This window comes from Catharus ustulatus, chromosome 18 (genome assembly GCF_009819885.2).
Source record: "Catharus ustulatus isolate bCatUst1 chromosome 18, bCatUst1.pri.v2, whole genome shotgun sequence".
NCBI classification, from domain to species: Eukaryota; Metazoa; Chordata; class Aves; order Passeriformes; family Turdidae; genus Catharus; species Catharus ustulatus.
Window position 1 is genome coordinate 11,033,957 of NC_046238.1, and position 13,801 is coordinate 11,047,757.

At 44.9% G+C, this 13,801-nt stretch overlaps 1 protein-coding gene across 9 annotated transcripts in view; it reads left to right on the top strand.

The window, feature by feature from the left end:
• Window positions 1-13,801, top strand: part of DEPDC5 (DEP domain containing 5, GATOR1 subcomplex subunit) — a 42,274-nt gene that overhangs the window by 17,391 nt on the left and 11,082 nt on the right. For 3 of the 9 annotated variants that reach the window (XM_033075533.1, XM_033075532.1, XM_033075534.1), the window contains exons 23-34: window positions 175-310; window positions 666-763; window positions 2,625-2,690; window positions 4,009-4,192; window positions 5,221-5,381; window positions 5,754-5,871; window positions 6,031-6,198; window positions 7,037-7,256; window positions 8,090-8,223; window positions 8,567-8,675; window positions 11,377-11,439; window positions 12,990-13,141. In XM_033075533.1, coding sequence (XP_032931424.1) covers window positions 175-310; window positions 666-763; window positions 2,625-2,690; window positions 4,009-4,192; window positions 5,221-5,381; window positions 5,754-5,871; window positions 6,031-6,198; window positions 7,037-7,256; window positions 8,090-8,223; window positions 8,567-8,675; window positions 11,377-11,439; window positions 12,990-13,141 — 1,609 coding nt within the window. The remainder of the gene's footprint in view (window positions 1-174; window positions 311-665; window positions 764-2,624; window positions 2,691-4,008; window positions 4,193-5,220; window positions 5,382-5,753; window positions 5,872-6,030; window positions 6,199-7,036; window positions 7,257-8,089; window positions 8,224-8,566; window positions 8,676-11,376; window positions 11,440-12,989; window positions 13,142-13,801) is intronic. The other 6 variants (XM_033075536.1, XM_033075537.1, XM_033075538.1 and 3 more) reach the window with 3 other exon arrangements.

A 13,801-nucleotide genomic window follows, 5' to 3' on the forward strand; every position in this document is an offset into this window, starting at 1 on the left:
GCTTCACTTGCCTCAGAAGAGATGGCAGAGGTTCAAGGCTCTGAGTATTTTGTGAGCATGCTTTTTCTTAATGTCCATTAGCTCTTGTTGCCTATGCTGCTGACAAAAGAAGGGTACAAGCAGCTGAGGAACCAGTGCAGTGTGGTAATCAATGATCCAATTGTAACTGTGTAGGTCCCTCAGGAGAAGCCATCCAGATCCATCACCAAACCCGCCAGAATATGGCAGAAATGCAGGGCAGTGGGCAGCAGGATTTGACACATTCCTCTGCAGAGCTGCTGGAGCTGGCTTACCATGAGGCAACTGGCAGGTGAGCCATTGCTCAGTCTTGAATGTTGGGTTTATAGAGCATGAAATCAGATCTGTAGATAGCCAGCTAAGCTTTGTTTGTCTCCTGAGGGGATGTGAGTAGCTGGGTCTTCACTGTCCTGCAGAGACAGTTCTTTTGTTATTGCTGGAGACAAGGAACAAACAGTATGGACAGGTGTGGACTGCTGTCACAGCCTTGTCTGTGCTGCCCTTGTGCTGCTCGATCTCTGCCAGCATCAGTGAGGGAAGAGGGGCTGGGGCAGAGGGGCTGTGGGCTTGTTGTTCCATTCACTAAAAGCAGGGAATGGCACAAGTGAGGAAGGCTGTACAAAACAGGCTGGCTTATTTCTCTGCAGACACGTCAGCTCTCGGCATCCAGGGGACAGTGGCTCCTTCCTGAGCTTCGGCGGGGCAGAGGAGTACGGGAATGGGCTGGGGGCCGGCCCCGGAGCAGGTACCGGGCAGGGGCGGGGCCCGGAGAGCTGAGCCTGGGGGCAGGACTCTGCCTCGGGGAGGGACAGGCACTGCAAAGCAGGAGGAGCCAAGAATGGGAAAACAGGGATCTGCTGGTGCTGATTGGACTTACTTGGACTCCTTGGTGCATAGTAGTTCTTTGGGTTGCTTTGTTGGTTTTAGTTTGTTATAGAAAGATGCTCATTGTTTACTGATAATAAGCTCTCGGGCCGTGACTGAGTTCCATAATAACAAAGCGGTGATTTCAGACACAAAAAATAACTAAATATGCACTTGTGTTCAGAAGCCTTTTTTTTCCCTTGGTGGAGTTAAGCTGTTACCCTTTAGAGAGAAGACATGTCTGTACTTTCACGTGGAGATGACCTCTGTCTTCCTTAACTTGCCCAGACACCTGAATTAGAGGAAATTCTCAACATTTCTTTTCAGCCCTGTACATGGAACAACATGTCATGTTAACCATTCTGCTGTGTTTTCTGTTTTTTTGTGACCTTCCCTTTGCTTTTGTGGATATGCATTTTGGCTAGGCTCATGGAAAAAAAACTTTTGGACGACAGCATTCAAGACTTATGTTCTTTTCTCAAAACCATTTTAAAGATATTTTTGGGAATAAATTTGCCCTTCTGAATTACACTGAGTTAAGACAATTTTGTTTTCCCCTATGCCTTACAGAGCCATAAAGAAGTTAGCAGACTTAATTTTCTTGGGCCTTGTCTTGTATTCATGTAGTCACATTAAAAATTATTTGCTGTTGCTTCTTTCAATGGATTTCATCTGATTGCATTTAATTTTCTTGCTTTACATTTTTAGTATTTTCTGACTTCCAGATAGGCTCAGTTTGTTTTTTTTAATTGCTAAACTGCATTTCAGCTGGATGCAGTTTGCATAATGTAAATGCAGAGCATGTCCTGACAATAAACATGCTTGCATTTTACAGAATTTCTTTGTGTCTGTAGACCCTCACCTGTGTCGAGGGGCCACACTTGGTACTCAGTGATTGGACTGAGAGCTCTCCCTTATGGTTTGAGTCAGCTATGAAATGAAACAGTTTGAGGGGGAGTTGTGGTTTTTTGAATTTCCAAAACCGCAGTTTCTTACTGAGGTTCTCCTCTGCTGCCTGCAGCACGGTTTGGTGCATCACGGGCTTCAGAGGGAAAATGATCCCATCTCTTTCCCCTGGGGTTCCCTTGGGGATGTGGTCACTGTTGCCCTGCAGATGGAGGTGGTGGCTCAGACAAGTGAATGCTGTTGCAGTTCCCGGTGTGGATGGCAGATGGCAGGAGGAGCTGCTGAAAGGTGAATGGTGCCCAGAGCCAGCTCCCCCGTGGGTTACTGGCATCATCACACAGCAGATATCTGCCCTTCCTCTTACAGGGGAGCAGCTACGCTGTTGATACCAATTTCCTGGGTAAATCTACCTAAGCTGGTTTTAAACAATAGTTCCTTTTAAATGTTCGGAGGCTTACTGAAATTTCTGTTTTGTAAAATGGCTTTAAAGGCAGCAGTTTTTCTTGTCTCCTTAGCAGCTCTTTTTCTCTCATGTGCCATGCCAGCTGTTTCTAGGAGCTTGTAGCATCTACTTTTCAAGATGTTTCACCATTTTGGGGAGGAGGATTTTGTGTTTTAGCTACTGAGCACTTCTAGTGAGATGTTCAAGTTTGATCCAAGATGTATTTTTTCCTCATTAATTGGCTTAGTGGTTTTTTCTGCTATGCAGAACCCTGAGATTTTCCATGCAGAGAAATTCTATATCTTGAAACATCATCACGCTTCTGATTTATTTTTATTTAAAATTCAAGAGAAGTGCATAATTACTTAAAATAAAACACATTACTTTCTTCTAGGGGTGAACCTCAAAACCCAGAACAAGGATTCCTTGGAAGATGCTGTCTCTAATTCTCCAGATCCAAGTAAGCAGGAGAAAGGTTTGGAAGAGAGTTTGCATAGGTGGGAAGATGGGGAGGGAAAGGGCACGTACATATATAGAGGCATCAGGAGGTGGTAGGCAAGAAACTGAGGAGCCTCCTTGGCTTTTGGCAGTGGTTTATTTTGGCCTGCAGTAATTTGCAGGATCTGCCTGTACTGTCTCACTGTGATTGCAGTTCTGTAGCTCTTAAGAACATGTGAAGCTGTTTGTTGTGTTACAGCTGAAATCCTTTCCTTACCAGACACCATTATGCAAAAAGCTCAAGCTGCTGAATTCGTATCTGTTTCTCAGTGTGAAAAGTTTGTTTGGTACCAGCTTGTTGAAGTAGAATTAGTACAGTCAGTTTCTGAATTTGGTACCATTCACTGAGAAATATCTGCCTTCACTTCCTAGAGAAACAAGTGTGTCACTGCTTAAGAAAGCATCTTTGTTGTAGCAGTCTGTCCAGTGTTACCTTCTTGTGCAGTGTTCCTGCCATTGGTGTTATAACATCTATAGTAAAGTAAATTCCTGTAGGATCTCTGTGACAGGAAGTTAAGCATCAGTAGGTGATAGAGATTGTTTGAATTGGGTCAGAATGTAATGCAGGGGTGAGCTGATGCTTTGGTATAATCTAGTTAGCTTTTCCTTTTCAATGTCTAGTTTTACATGCCTTTAATCTCAAAACTGCAGCATAACTCTAGGAAAGGGTGTGGGAAAAGATTGCTTTCCAAGTTACTATTTTTCTGGCCTTCCCACCCCTCTGGATGTATCTTCTGTTTTTATAACTGTGGAAATACTCCCTTTTCTGCTGTTGTACTATTCCAGAAAGAGGCTGGTCTGTCATTCTTTCTCTCCTCCTCTCCAGCTCCTTCTGCAGTTGTCTAGGATGCAAAACTGGTCTGATTTTCTTGTTCAGACTTGGAATGTTGATCTGTTTATTAATAATCAGTAACTGCACCTGACTTGCTGTAATTTTGGAAGAGCAGTGGCTATGTCAGCTCTAGCTTTCAATCAAGAGGAAATTAAATGTATTAACTTTGAATGCCTTTTGCATGATGGGATTGAATCAGCATGTGCACTGCATTGTTTAACAAACTCTGTCTCTTTCTCTCCCTCCCTTCTTCTCATCCTGTCTTCTTTTTCCCTTCCCATTCCATACCCCTTTTTGTCCCTGCTGACTTTATGCCAACTCTGTTTTTCATCTCTCATTCCTTTTAACTCCCCTCTTCATGGACTTCTTTCATCCTGCTCTGCACCCTGTTTTTCCATGGGTGACCACACGTGTCCCCCTTGTGTGCCCCCATGACACAACGAGGCAGTTCTGACGCTGTCTGCTCCCCCCATAGTGCCAGGCTTCTGTTGTACAGTTGGAGTGGACTGGAAATCCCTCACAACCCCAGCCTGCCTCCCTCTCACCACGGATTACTTCCCTGACCGCCAGAGCCTGCAGAACGATTACACGGAGGGCTGCTACGACCTGCTGCCCGAGGCTGACATTGACAGGTTTGGCCAGCACCTCCTCTCAGTCCTGTGCTTAAGGAGCAGGTGATGGAAGAGGATCACTGCAGCCTCTACAAGTGAATGATGGATTGCTAACAGAGCAGCAGAATACTTACATTGCTTTTTTGTTTTTCCAGTGGTAGCTTTGGAGCTTTTCTGATGTTCCCACCTGACAGTATGGTGTGCCCGGTAGATTTTACGTTAGATTGTTTGGATACAAATTTTTACATCTCTTTTCTGTTGTGTTTTGATCAAAATGTTCAGCCTCAAGCTATAATCTGTTAATCTACGTTCTAGCAAGTGTTTTGGAAACACTAAATGAGCAAATGCATGTGGACACAGTATTTAGGATGCTCATCCTCATTCTAAAGGATATTTAGTTTTTGATGAAAAAGTGTTAGTTGGACAAACAGAACTTCTCTGCTTGTCTTGGAGGTCTCTGGTAACTATTCTTTAATAGGGTTAGTTTGGTTTTTTTTTACTGGAGCAGTCTGATTATCTTAAACTTTTTTCAGTCTTTCTTGTAAGACATCAAAAGACCTGCTTGTTTTGCTGCTTTATGGGAATAAAAAAACCCTGAAGTATTAATCAGGATGATAATGGTATTAATGAAGAAACACCTGAAAGAAATGTCAGTAGGAAGGCAAAGTTCAGAGCAGCAGTTGCGCTAAGATGAATGTGTCATGTAATCTCTCCCTGCTCTCCACTTCCCACTGTGGGAGAGGCTGGGGCATGCTGCCCACTGGCATTCTGAGCTCTCCTGAACATTTACAAACTGCACTGAGGCTGCTGAAGTGCTGAAAAAGTCATCCTTGGGGAATTTATTGTTTCACAACTGCTGTAGGCAAATTTCTTGCTAGCTGCCAAAGTGCTTTCAAAGGCAGCAGTAAATATTGCCAGATAGTTTATCATCCTTTGTCTAAAGGTGCCCCTCTCCCCTCCTGCTCCCACAGGCAGGTGTTCCAGAGCAGAGCTAAGAATAGGTGTGTGGTCAGCTTCCTTAGTCTAGTCTGCTTAACCTTTGTGTGCAGGAGGGATGAGGAAGGAGTGCAGATGACAGCCCAGCAGGTGTTTGAGGAGTTCATTTGTCAACGTCTCATGCAAGGCTATCAGATTATTGTGCAATCCAAGCCACAGAAACCAGCCCCAGCTGTGCCACCCCCTCTCAGCAGCAGTCCCCTCTACAGCAGAGGTGAGTGACAAGTCAGGCTTTTCTCCTTCCTTCTGCCAGTCCCAGAAACCTCAAATTAGGCACATCCACCACTTGCTCAACTTTGTTGGCTGTTCTGTGGTGGTTCTGGCCAGGGAAGTTCTAAATGGGTGGTATATAAATCCCAAGTGCTCTTCTTTGCTCATGATATTAGCAAACCTTAACTGTAAGAGCAAAAGACTCCTTGTGCAACTGCTCCCTAAAAATGTGGCCTGAAAGATGGATTTTAGCTTGTACTGAGTTCAGAAACCCATTCCTGGACTCCAGTTCTGGAGTCTCTTTCTATAGGCACAGTTTGTTGATGAAGTTCTGAGTACTGCAGTAAGCTAAAAGTGTTTTGCTTTTTACAACTAGGTCTTGTGTCGAGAAATAGACCTGAGGAAGAGGATCAGTACTGGCTGAGCATGGGCCGTACTTTCCACAAAGTCACCTTAAAAGACAAAATAATTACTGTGACTCGGTACCTGCCTAAGTGAGTATCTCTCTGCTTGAGCAGCTTGCAGTCAGTGTTCAGATGAACATTCTTTTTCAGCTCTGTGCTTGCTTGAAAGAAGATCTTTCTTTTTAGGTGAAGAAAGAGAAGTACCAGTACCAATAACACTGAGATTAATGCTTGTGTTTGGTCTTCTAGGTATCCATATGAATCTGCTCAGATAAACTACACCTACAGCTTGTGCCCCTCACACTCTGACTCTGAATTTGTCTCTTGCTGGGTAGAATTTTCCCATGAGAGACTAGAAGAGTACAAGTGGAATTACTTGGATCAGTATATCTGCTCTGCTGGCTCAGAGGATTTCAGGTGAGAGCTTCTTTTCCATCCAGACTGTTCTGTGTCCTAATTGCCTCTTTTCCTTTTTGACCTAAAATTTCATCATCAAGTTCAACCCACGAATGCTCAGTACTCCAGGGAGAATATCTGGCCTGCTTTCACTGTCAGTTCCCAGCAGCTGTTGCCTTGTGGGAACCTTGCTCTGTGTTGCTGCTGCATTATCTGACCTTTGATTATCTGACCTTTGATACAGACTTTTGATCTCAAAATTCAGCATGAACTTATTTTTCCCCTGCTACAAATGCAAAGAAATAAGATGGCATTCTGTACCATACAGATGCTTTTCTTGGCTCTTAACTGATTTCTGGATCTGACTCAAAACTTCCATTTATTTTGAAGCTGTTGCAGGTTTTCTTGAGTGCTGGGCTTGACTGCAGTCCTACTCCTAAGCTGTGGAGCAAGTGCTTGCCAGAAATGTGGAATATCTCCACTAGTATCAATAGCTTTTTTGATATCTTCTCTCCACACAACCAGTCTTTATCATCTTTTCTTTTCAGGTCTCAGTCAAAATACCTCCTACGCTAATTTGCACCTTGAAAGTTCCTTTTTGCTTGCATATTTTTAGAGAAAAAGCTTTTGGGGCTTATGTTGTACAGAAAAGAAAGCCTGTCTCTATGTGACAATATGAGGATAGCCTTGTTGCCAGTGACATTCAGATTGCTGACCATTCCTTTGAACGTGTGCTACTTCTGTCTCAGGTGGTCGCTGTGCTCAGTGAAACGTGCAGCAGGTTGATTTATACTTTAGATTCTGGGAAACCCTTCCCAGGAAACTGCTGAGCTCTGTCGTACCTTCCCCATTCCCGCAGCCTTATTGAGTCGCTGAAGTTCTGGAGGACGCGGTTCCTGCTGCTGCCTGCCTGCATCAGCGCCACCAAGCGCATCATGGAGGGGGAGGCGCACTGCGACGTGTACGGCGACAAGCCCCGCTCGGACGAGGAGGAGTGGCAGCTCCTCGATGGCTTCATCCGCTTCGTGGAGGGCCTGAACCGCATCCGCCGGCGCCACCGCTCCGATCGAATGATCCGAGTGAGTGCCGGCCCCGCTGGGGCTGCCTGGGAGCTGAGCCGCTGCTGAGGCCTCAGCAGGGCCAGCCCATCCTTCCCAGGGTGGGGCACCGTGTCCCTGTGATGCAGCCCCAGGGGACACTGCTGACCCGTGTGCTGTGGCAGCTCTCAGGCACTGGGGCTTGTTAACAGCTCGAAGGAAATTTCCCTGGGATGAGCATCCTGTGCTGCTGGGACTGGAACCAGGCTCAGGGACAAGCCAGGCTCTTCTGCAGTCTCTTGGCCTGGCACTACTCTGTTTTATACCTGGCCAGTCTTTTCTTACCCACCAGCCTGCTACCTCCTCTCCTCTGCCACCTCCTGCAGGTGTGCTCTGCTTTGTGCTGCAGGTGTGCTTAGCCTGGGTGCACCACTCTGCCCTGTGATGCAGACACTTCATGCAAAGGGGTCTGAGGAAGTTGAGCTGGTCACTTCTGGGTTAGCTTGGGTTGGTTCTGTGCTGCAGATTCAGGAGAAGGTTGGGAAAAGAGAAACATATGAGTGAACCTTTTGGTAAACAGTAGTTTCAAGAGGCTAAAGAGAAGCTGGCTGATGTGTATTAAATCCTGTTGCCATTCTCACAGTAAATTGGATAATCTTTTTGAACCAAATTAATCTTTTCTAGAATAATAAATGTTTTATTTTCAGAATAGCATCCACACAAGACACTTGGCTCTTCCACTTCTTGTTTACCAATGGTTTGACTCCCTTTTTAAACTGTGCTCAGTAAAGCCTTGCTGACATGAGGTGGTGTGTTCTTGCTTACTAGTTAAGCCTAGCTTGTCTGAGTCTGTGCTTCCATTTTTTCTTTGTTAGAAAGGGTCCGCCATGAAAAGCTTGCAGATTGCTGGTCCAATTCCCACTCACTCTCTGGAGCAGTCTGGGCCTCCCATTGGGAAAAAAGGAACCTCAGCACTGTCAGCTCTGCTCCAGATGGAAGCCAGTCAGAAGTGAGTCTCTGCAGGCTGTGTGAGGAGCCTAGAACATCCTGCATGTTGCACCTGGCTGGCTAAAGCACATTTGGGCTACTTTGCCTCATGTTGTGTTAAAGACATAAGAGATTAATATTTTTAATGCTAAATTAGTATTACATATGCATAATAAAACTGTGTTGAAGGGTCCGTGTTGTTTGTGGGGGGAAAAAGGTGCTTTAGGAATGTTGGATCTGTACCTCAGTGTGTGGGCCAGCAAGTATCTTGAAACATAGCAGTACCCCCTGCAACAGTTGCCTTTAGGGGGAAGCTGACACAAAGTATGTCTGAATAAACTCTGTGTTCCTTCCTTTGCTTTTAGGACGCTGGGGGAGCAGCAAGCAGGCATTCTTTCTGGGAAGAGCTCGGGGCAGCCTTCAGAGAGTGGGAACATTGCTATCACACCCACCTATATGGACAGCCCTCGGAAGGTAAGGGCTTCCTGGCCTTTCTTTAGCTGCTGTTTCTACATAAGAATTCCTCAAATAATCAAAGATATTTCTCTGAGCACTTGGCTACATCATACCACATCTTACTCTGTAATCCAGTAAGGGCTGCTCCTGTCCTAGCCTTTGTGTGCAAGGGCAGAGGAATTCAGTTCTGTAAGTGTGACAATGATATGGAATCCCTGGGATGCCATCTCAGCATTTGGCTGATCTAAGTGCTGTTTGCTAATCAGTGCATTTCCTTTGCTGGTAGCACATTTCATTTCAGTCATGGCTTGACTGCTGGGTGTAGCAGTACAGTGCTGTGTGCATCTGTGTGCAGGCTGTCTTGGAGAGCAAAATGAACCTCTAGATTGACTGTGTGAACACTGAGTGGGATTTTAACAGCAGGAACTTGAGTCTTGCCTCTGTTTAGAGGAGGGGATGTGTTCCTGAGAAGCGATTTAGGTGTCATTCCTTCACTGGCTGGACTCCAGGCTGGAGAAAATGGTCTTCCTGGAGCTCTCTTGAGACACTTAAAGAAAAGACTGTACTATCCCCCAGCCTTTCTGTCAGCTGTCCTGTGAGAGTAGGAACTCCACCTCCAAGTCCAACCAGAAATATTTTATTAATTTCTGTTCTCTGACATGAAGGTCTTTCAACAGAAGTAACAAGGAACTGATAAATATAGAGGATTTAAATGTGACCTGTCTTTGGTTTCAACAGTTCAAATATTGCAAAGCAGAAGTTCTCAGATTCACCACTGTCAACCGCTTCTTTCAGCATTTTTCTCTAAGCATCTAATGTTTCTACATCCTCTGTTTTGTGCCACCACCAGCAACAAGTATTGTGTTATCCTAGAGACCAAGATATTGAAAGTTGAAGTAGTAGAGCAAATGTGATCATTACTAGACACTTACTTGTAGTGTTAGTGTTTGGAGAACAGAGATGAGAGTGGAGCAGGATGTGCCAGACCTGGAAAGAGTAGGTGCTCAAACTGACTTGAGGTGTGGGTGCAAACTTCCACATCATAATTCAGGCTTTGCATGCTTCTCTTCTACCATTTAAAAAAAATTAGCTTCTCTCTTTAAATACAGAAATCTTAAATGTCCCTTTCTACCAGTAAAACTGGTGAAAATTCCGTGTGAGATACAGGAGAGTAGAATGTTGTGTCCAGTTGTTCTGCATGGCACGAGGGAGAAAAAGCAAAGTGGGCTTCCCTAGCAGTAGCACAGGAGTGTGCTGGGACCAAATTAGCAGGGAGAAAATGCCATCATGAGTAATGTTAAAAGTAATGCTCAAAAGCCTCTCTGGAAGGCTGACTGGAGACTCTGGAAGAGTCTGTTATCAACTGAAGGCCTTTCATGCTGCAGCAGTAAACACTCCTGTAAATATTTACACACAGGGACTGGGAGACAAGCAATTGGAGTCTCCTAATTGATGGCTCATGCCTGTTGGAAAGATGCCAGTGGGCAGGCAGCACTGTGCTCACTTGGGAACAGCACCAAGTGTGTGCCTCGTGTCACAGCCCCTGCAGGGCTCCTCTGCACTGGGAGGTCTGGCTTTCCACACACTTGCAGCCAGAGAACTGACAAATTCTCACAGCTGTGGGCTCTGCCAGCAGCCAAGGGAGCAAGTGCTTTTCTAGGATGTTCTTCAGTGCTTGAGTTATTCCAGATTAAAACTGAGCCACTGGCTTCACTTGACTTTGCTTCAGAGTAGAATTGACAGGTCATTTCAGCCACTTACTGGGCAACAGAGTGTGGTTTTAACCCAGCGAGTTCCCTTGAGCCATGATCTCTTTGGGAAGTCTTTGCCCTTATGGATCTGTTTCTGCACTATGTAAATTGCCAGTCATGTAACCCTGGCATTGATTCTTTCCAGAAAATGTTTTATGTGTTCGTACCAAGGTAAGCGTCATCTTAACTGCAGGCTAGACAAAAATATTTTGCCGAGGGAGCAGAATAAAGAATTGCAAATAGGGAATGAAAATCTAGGTGAGTTCCACTGCATTGTCTTGTGTGATAAGAGAATCTTGACACATCTTTGAATAGCAGCTGGGGATAAATTCACCGGGGTTTGTAAGTAGGCAGGAACAGAGCACAGGCAGTGTCTGTTTAATTTTACATGAAGTATTAAACACAGTGTTGGAAGAATCTTTGTTATTAGTTTTTCTTCCTTTTCCTTTGCACCATACCAGACCTGCATTTAAGAGGAAGAGGGTGCTTCCTGGAAAGAGCTGCTTTGCCTCTCCCTCTTTATCATTTGAATGTCTAACAGATTAGAAAAAAACTGGTCCTTCTTTAGAAATTTGTCATTATACCTGTGGTTTCTGTATTTCAGTTTTGTATTTGGAGTGGAAGCCCCCATACTTCAGAGCTCAAGACTTTCTCCTTTGAAGTATGGAGGGAAGGCTACATTTTCAATTGGCTTCTGATCAGTGTGGGTTTAAAAATGTTGGGAAGGCATCTGTGCCAAGGAAGAGCAATGTCTTGTTACAGAGAGAGAAAGTAAAGATGTGTGTGTGAGTAATTCCTGATGCTGTGCATTCTGCTGCATCTGCCCTTCTGGGTCTGGGATTTGCATTCTCCTCATACTTTCTCTCTGTGGTCATTTCATACTTGCACAACCTTGTATTTGCTTTTCTTCAACTCCCTGTTCCTGTTGCTGTTGCCATTAATGGGCCTACTTCCTCTGATGCCTTCAGGATGGGGCCTTCTTTATGGACTTTGTTCGCAGCCCACGCACAGCTTCAACCTTCTACTCCCAGGTTAGTTTGGAATGGGTTGTTGTCCTCTCTGGCTTTTGGATTGAGGTGATGGACAGCATTTGTGTCCTGAGCGTGCCACGCTGGGAACCTGTGTTAGCTTCCAGATACTCTCAGTGAGAGTGAGATGTACAAGATGTACAGCATTGACAGGACAAAGTGGCAGATGCAACCATTTTTTTCCACCATTCAATGTTTGTGCTGTGTTTTGGATGTTCATGTGCCCTGTCTCGCTGTCCTTTGCAGTACTGCCTTGTCAACTACTAAAGCTGCTCTTTTTGTTTTTCAGTGAGTGCTTGTTTTCCATTTCCCCTCACTGAACAAAATGGCAACAGCTCGCTTGTCTGGTTCTTGGCTAAATTTCTTCTGTGGTGTTTGATTGACAGGTGACTCTGGAGATATCCAAGTGAACTTGTGTCCTTGGATTCCTGAACAATTGAGGCTGAAAATATATAGTATCATCTTGGTATAAAAGAGTCCTTGTGACAGAAGTCATTTGTCCACTGACACCAGATAGGAATTAGCAGTAACAGTGTGGCCATAGGAAATGCTGCTGCTTGAAGTGAGCCCTGAGGAGGGAGGGAGGCTTTTGCTGCCTGTGGGCACTGTAGAGTTGACCCTGGAGCATCTTCTAGTTTTGGCTGCCCAAAAAGGGACATCTGCCATTGGAGATTTTTGGGATGTGAGAAATGGCATGAATAAAGGACTCTTGGCTGTCAGACCTAAGTCAAGCTAGCAGATTGGTGATTTTTAGCTGTGTATGTGCTGTGGATTCATCACTGCAGAGCAACCCCCATGTTTACACCAGCTTGAGTTCGAGTTACTCTGCTGTTCGTGTTCTCTCCCCCACCTCTCCAGCTTTTATATAACGTGCCTTTACTAAACCATACGTGTTAATGACAGATGGCAATTACAGCCTGTGCTTAGCTGAATCCTTCAGCATTCATGCTCTTTCTGAAATGATTTTATGTTAATTTTGTGAACTATTCAGTCTACCATTGGAATAGTGTGAGTGTTCCTGCGGGAGGAAAGTGTTCCTGTTGTCTTGGCGACATAGGTGTGGGTGGGTGTCAACCAGCCTTCTCATACTGCCCTGAGAAAGGAGGGAAGAGGAGCTGATTTTTTTTTTTGAGCATTATGAAACTTGAATTCGTGTGGTACATTTGCATATTTTTGAGAGTTAAACTTGAAACTATGTTTGCTAAATACTTACTATTTTCCCATAGTGGTAAAGTGTCCTGTTCTGCCTATTGTGGGCTTATAATCGTAGTTATTCCCTTGGGTTGAAAATATCAGGTTTGGACTGTTGTGTTGCTGGTTTGCCAGGTTCTCTTAATGCAGTTGTTGCTGGGTTGGTGATCCTTATCTTGATTTGGGTCTGAATTTGTTTGTCAGGATGACAAAATAAGACTGTATTTATCCCTTCTGCATATGCTTGTTGTGCTTCCTTGTAGTGTTGTTTTTTGTTGACTAACTTGGGCTGAGGCATGGATAATGTGGGGAGGGGAGAATTATGAATTTCATAGAAATGTTGCTATGTTTACTCCTCCCAGGTCTCTATTGATCAATCAGTTCCTGCAACCTCAGATGGCAGCACCTTGCTCCCCTCGGGGCAGGTCCCTGACAGGGGCAGCACCCAGGCCCTGGGGAGCACCCAGAATGCTGCAGACCTGGGATACAGCACAGCTGCTGCTGCAGAGGGCAGGTAGGAAAGGCACAGCAGTGCTGTACTGCAGAGCTGTTCAATTCCAACCCCTTCCTGGTGTCAGGGAATGGGCACTTAAACAGGAACCTGGGAACAGGCTGTGCTGTGCCTGTCAGCACGAGCAGGCTCCTGTCACAAGACCTTACTGCAGCATTTCCACGTGCAGAGAGAGTGGTAGTAAAATAAGCCCTGCAACCCAGTTTTCCAGAATTAAATGAAGGCCTGATTTCTCCACCCACAGGAAGGGCTTCATTCTTCATGAAATGAAGAAATTCCATTTCTGAAATCTGCTAGTAGGAAACCAGACTTTGAATTGACATCTTCTGTCTGTTTTGGCAAGGCTGAGGGTGCTGCAGGTCTAATTGAATCAAGTAGGTTGATGAAATCCAAGAGATTCCAACCTGGAAGCAAGACACTGGGGAGGAAACAGTGTTGAAAATAAGCTTTATGAGCACCTGTTTCCTGTGGTTGTATATTACAGTAAAAAGAAAATTAGCCAACTTCAAAATGTTTGCTCTCAATTGCTGCTGAGTACAGCTGGATGTGACGTATTATACATTGGGTCCATATAGCAATGTCTTGGTGACCTCAGTGGAGAAATACTTGTCTGATGCTTTTAGTTATCCTTCTTAAGATGAAAAAGGAACTAAATGTGGCAAA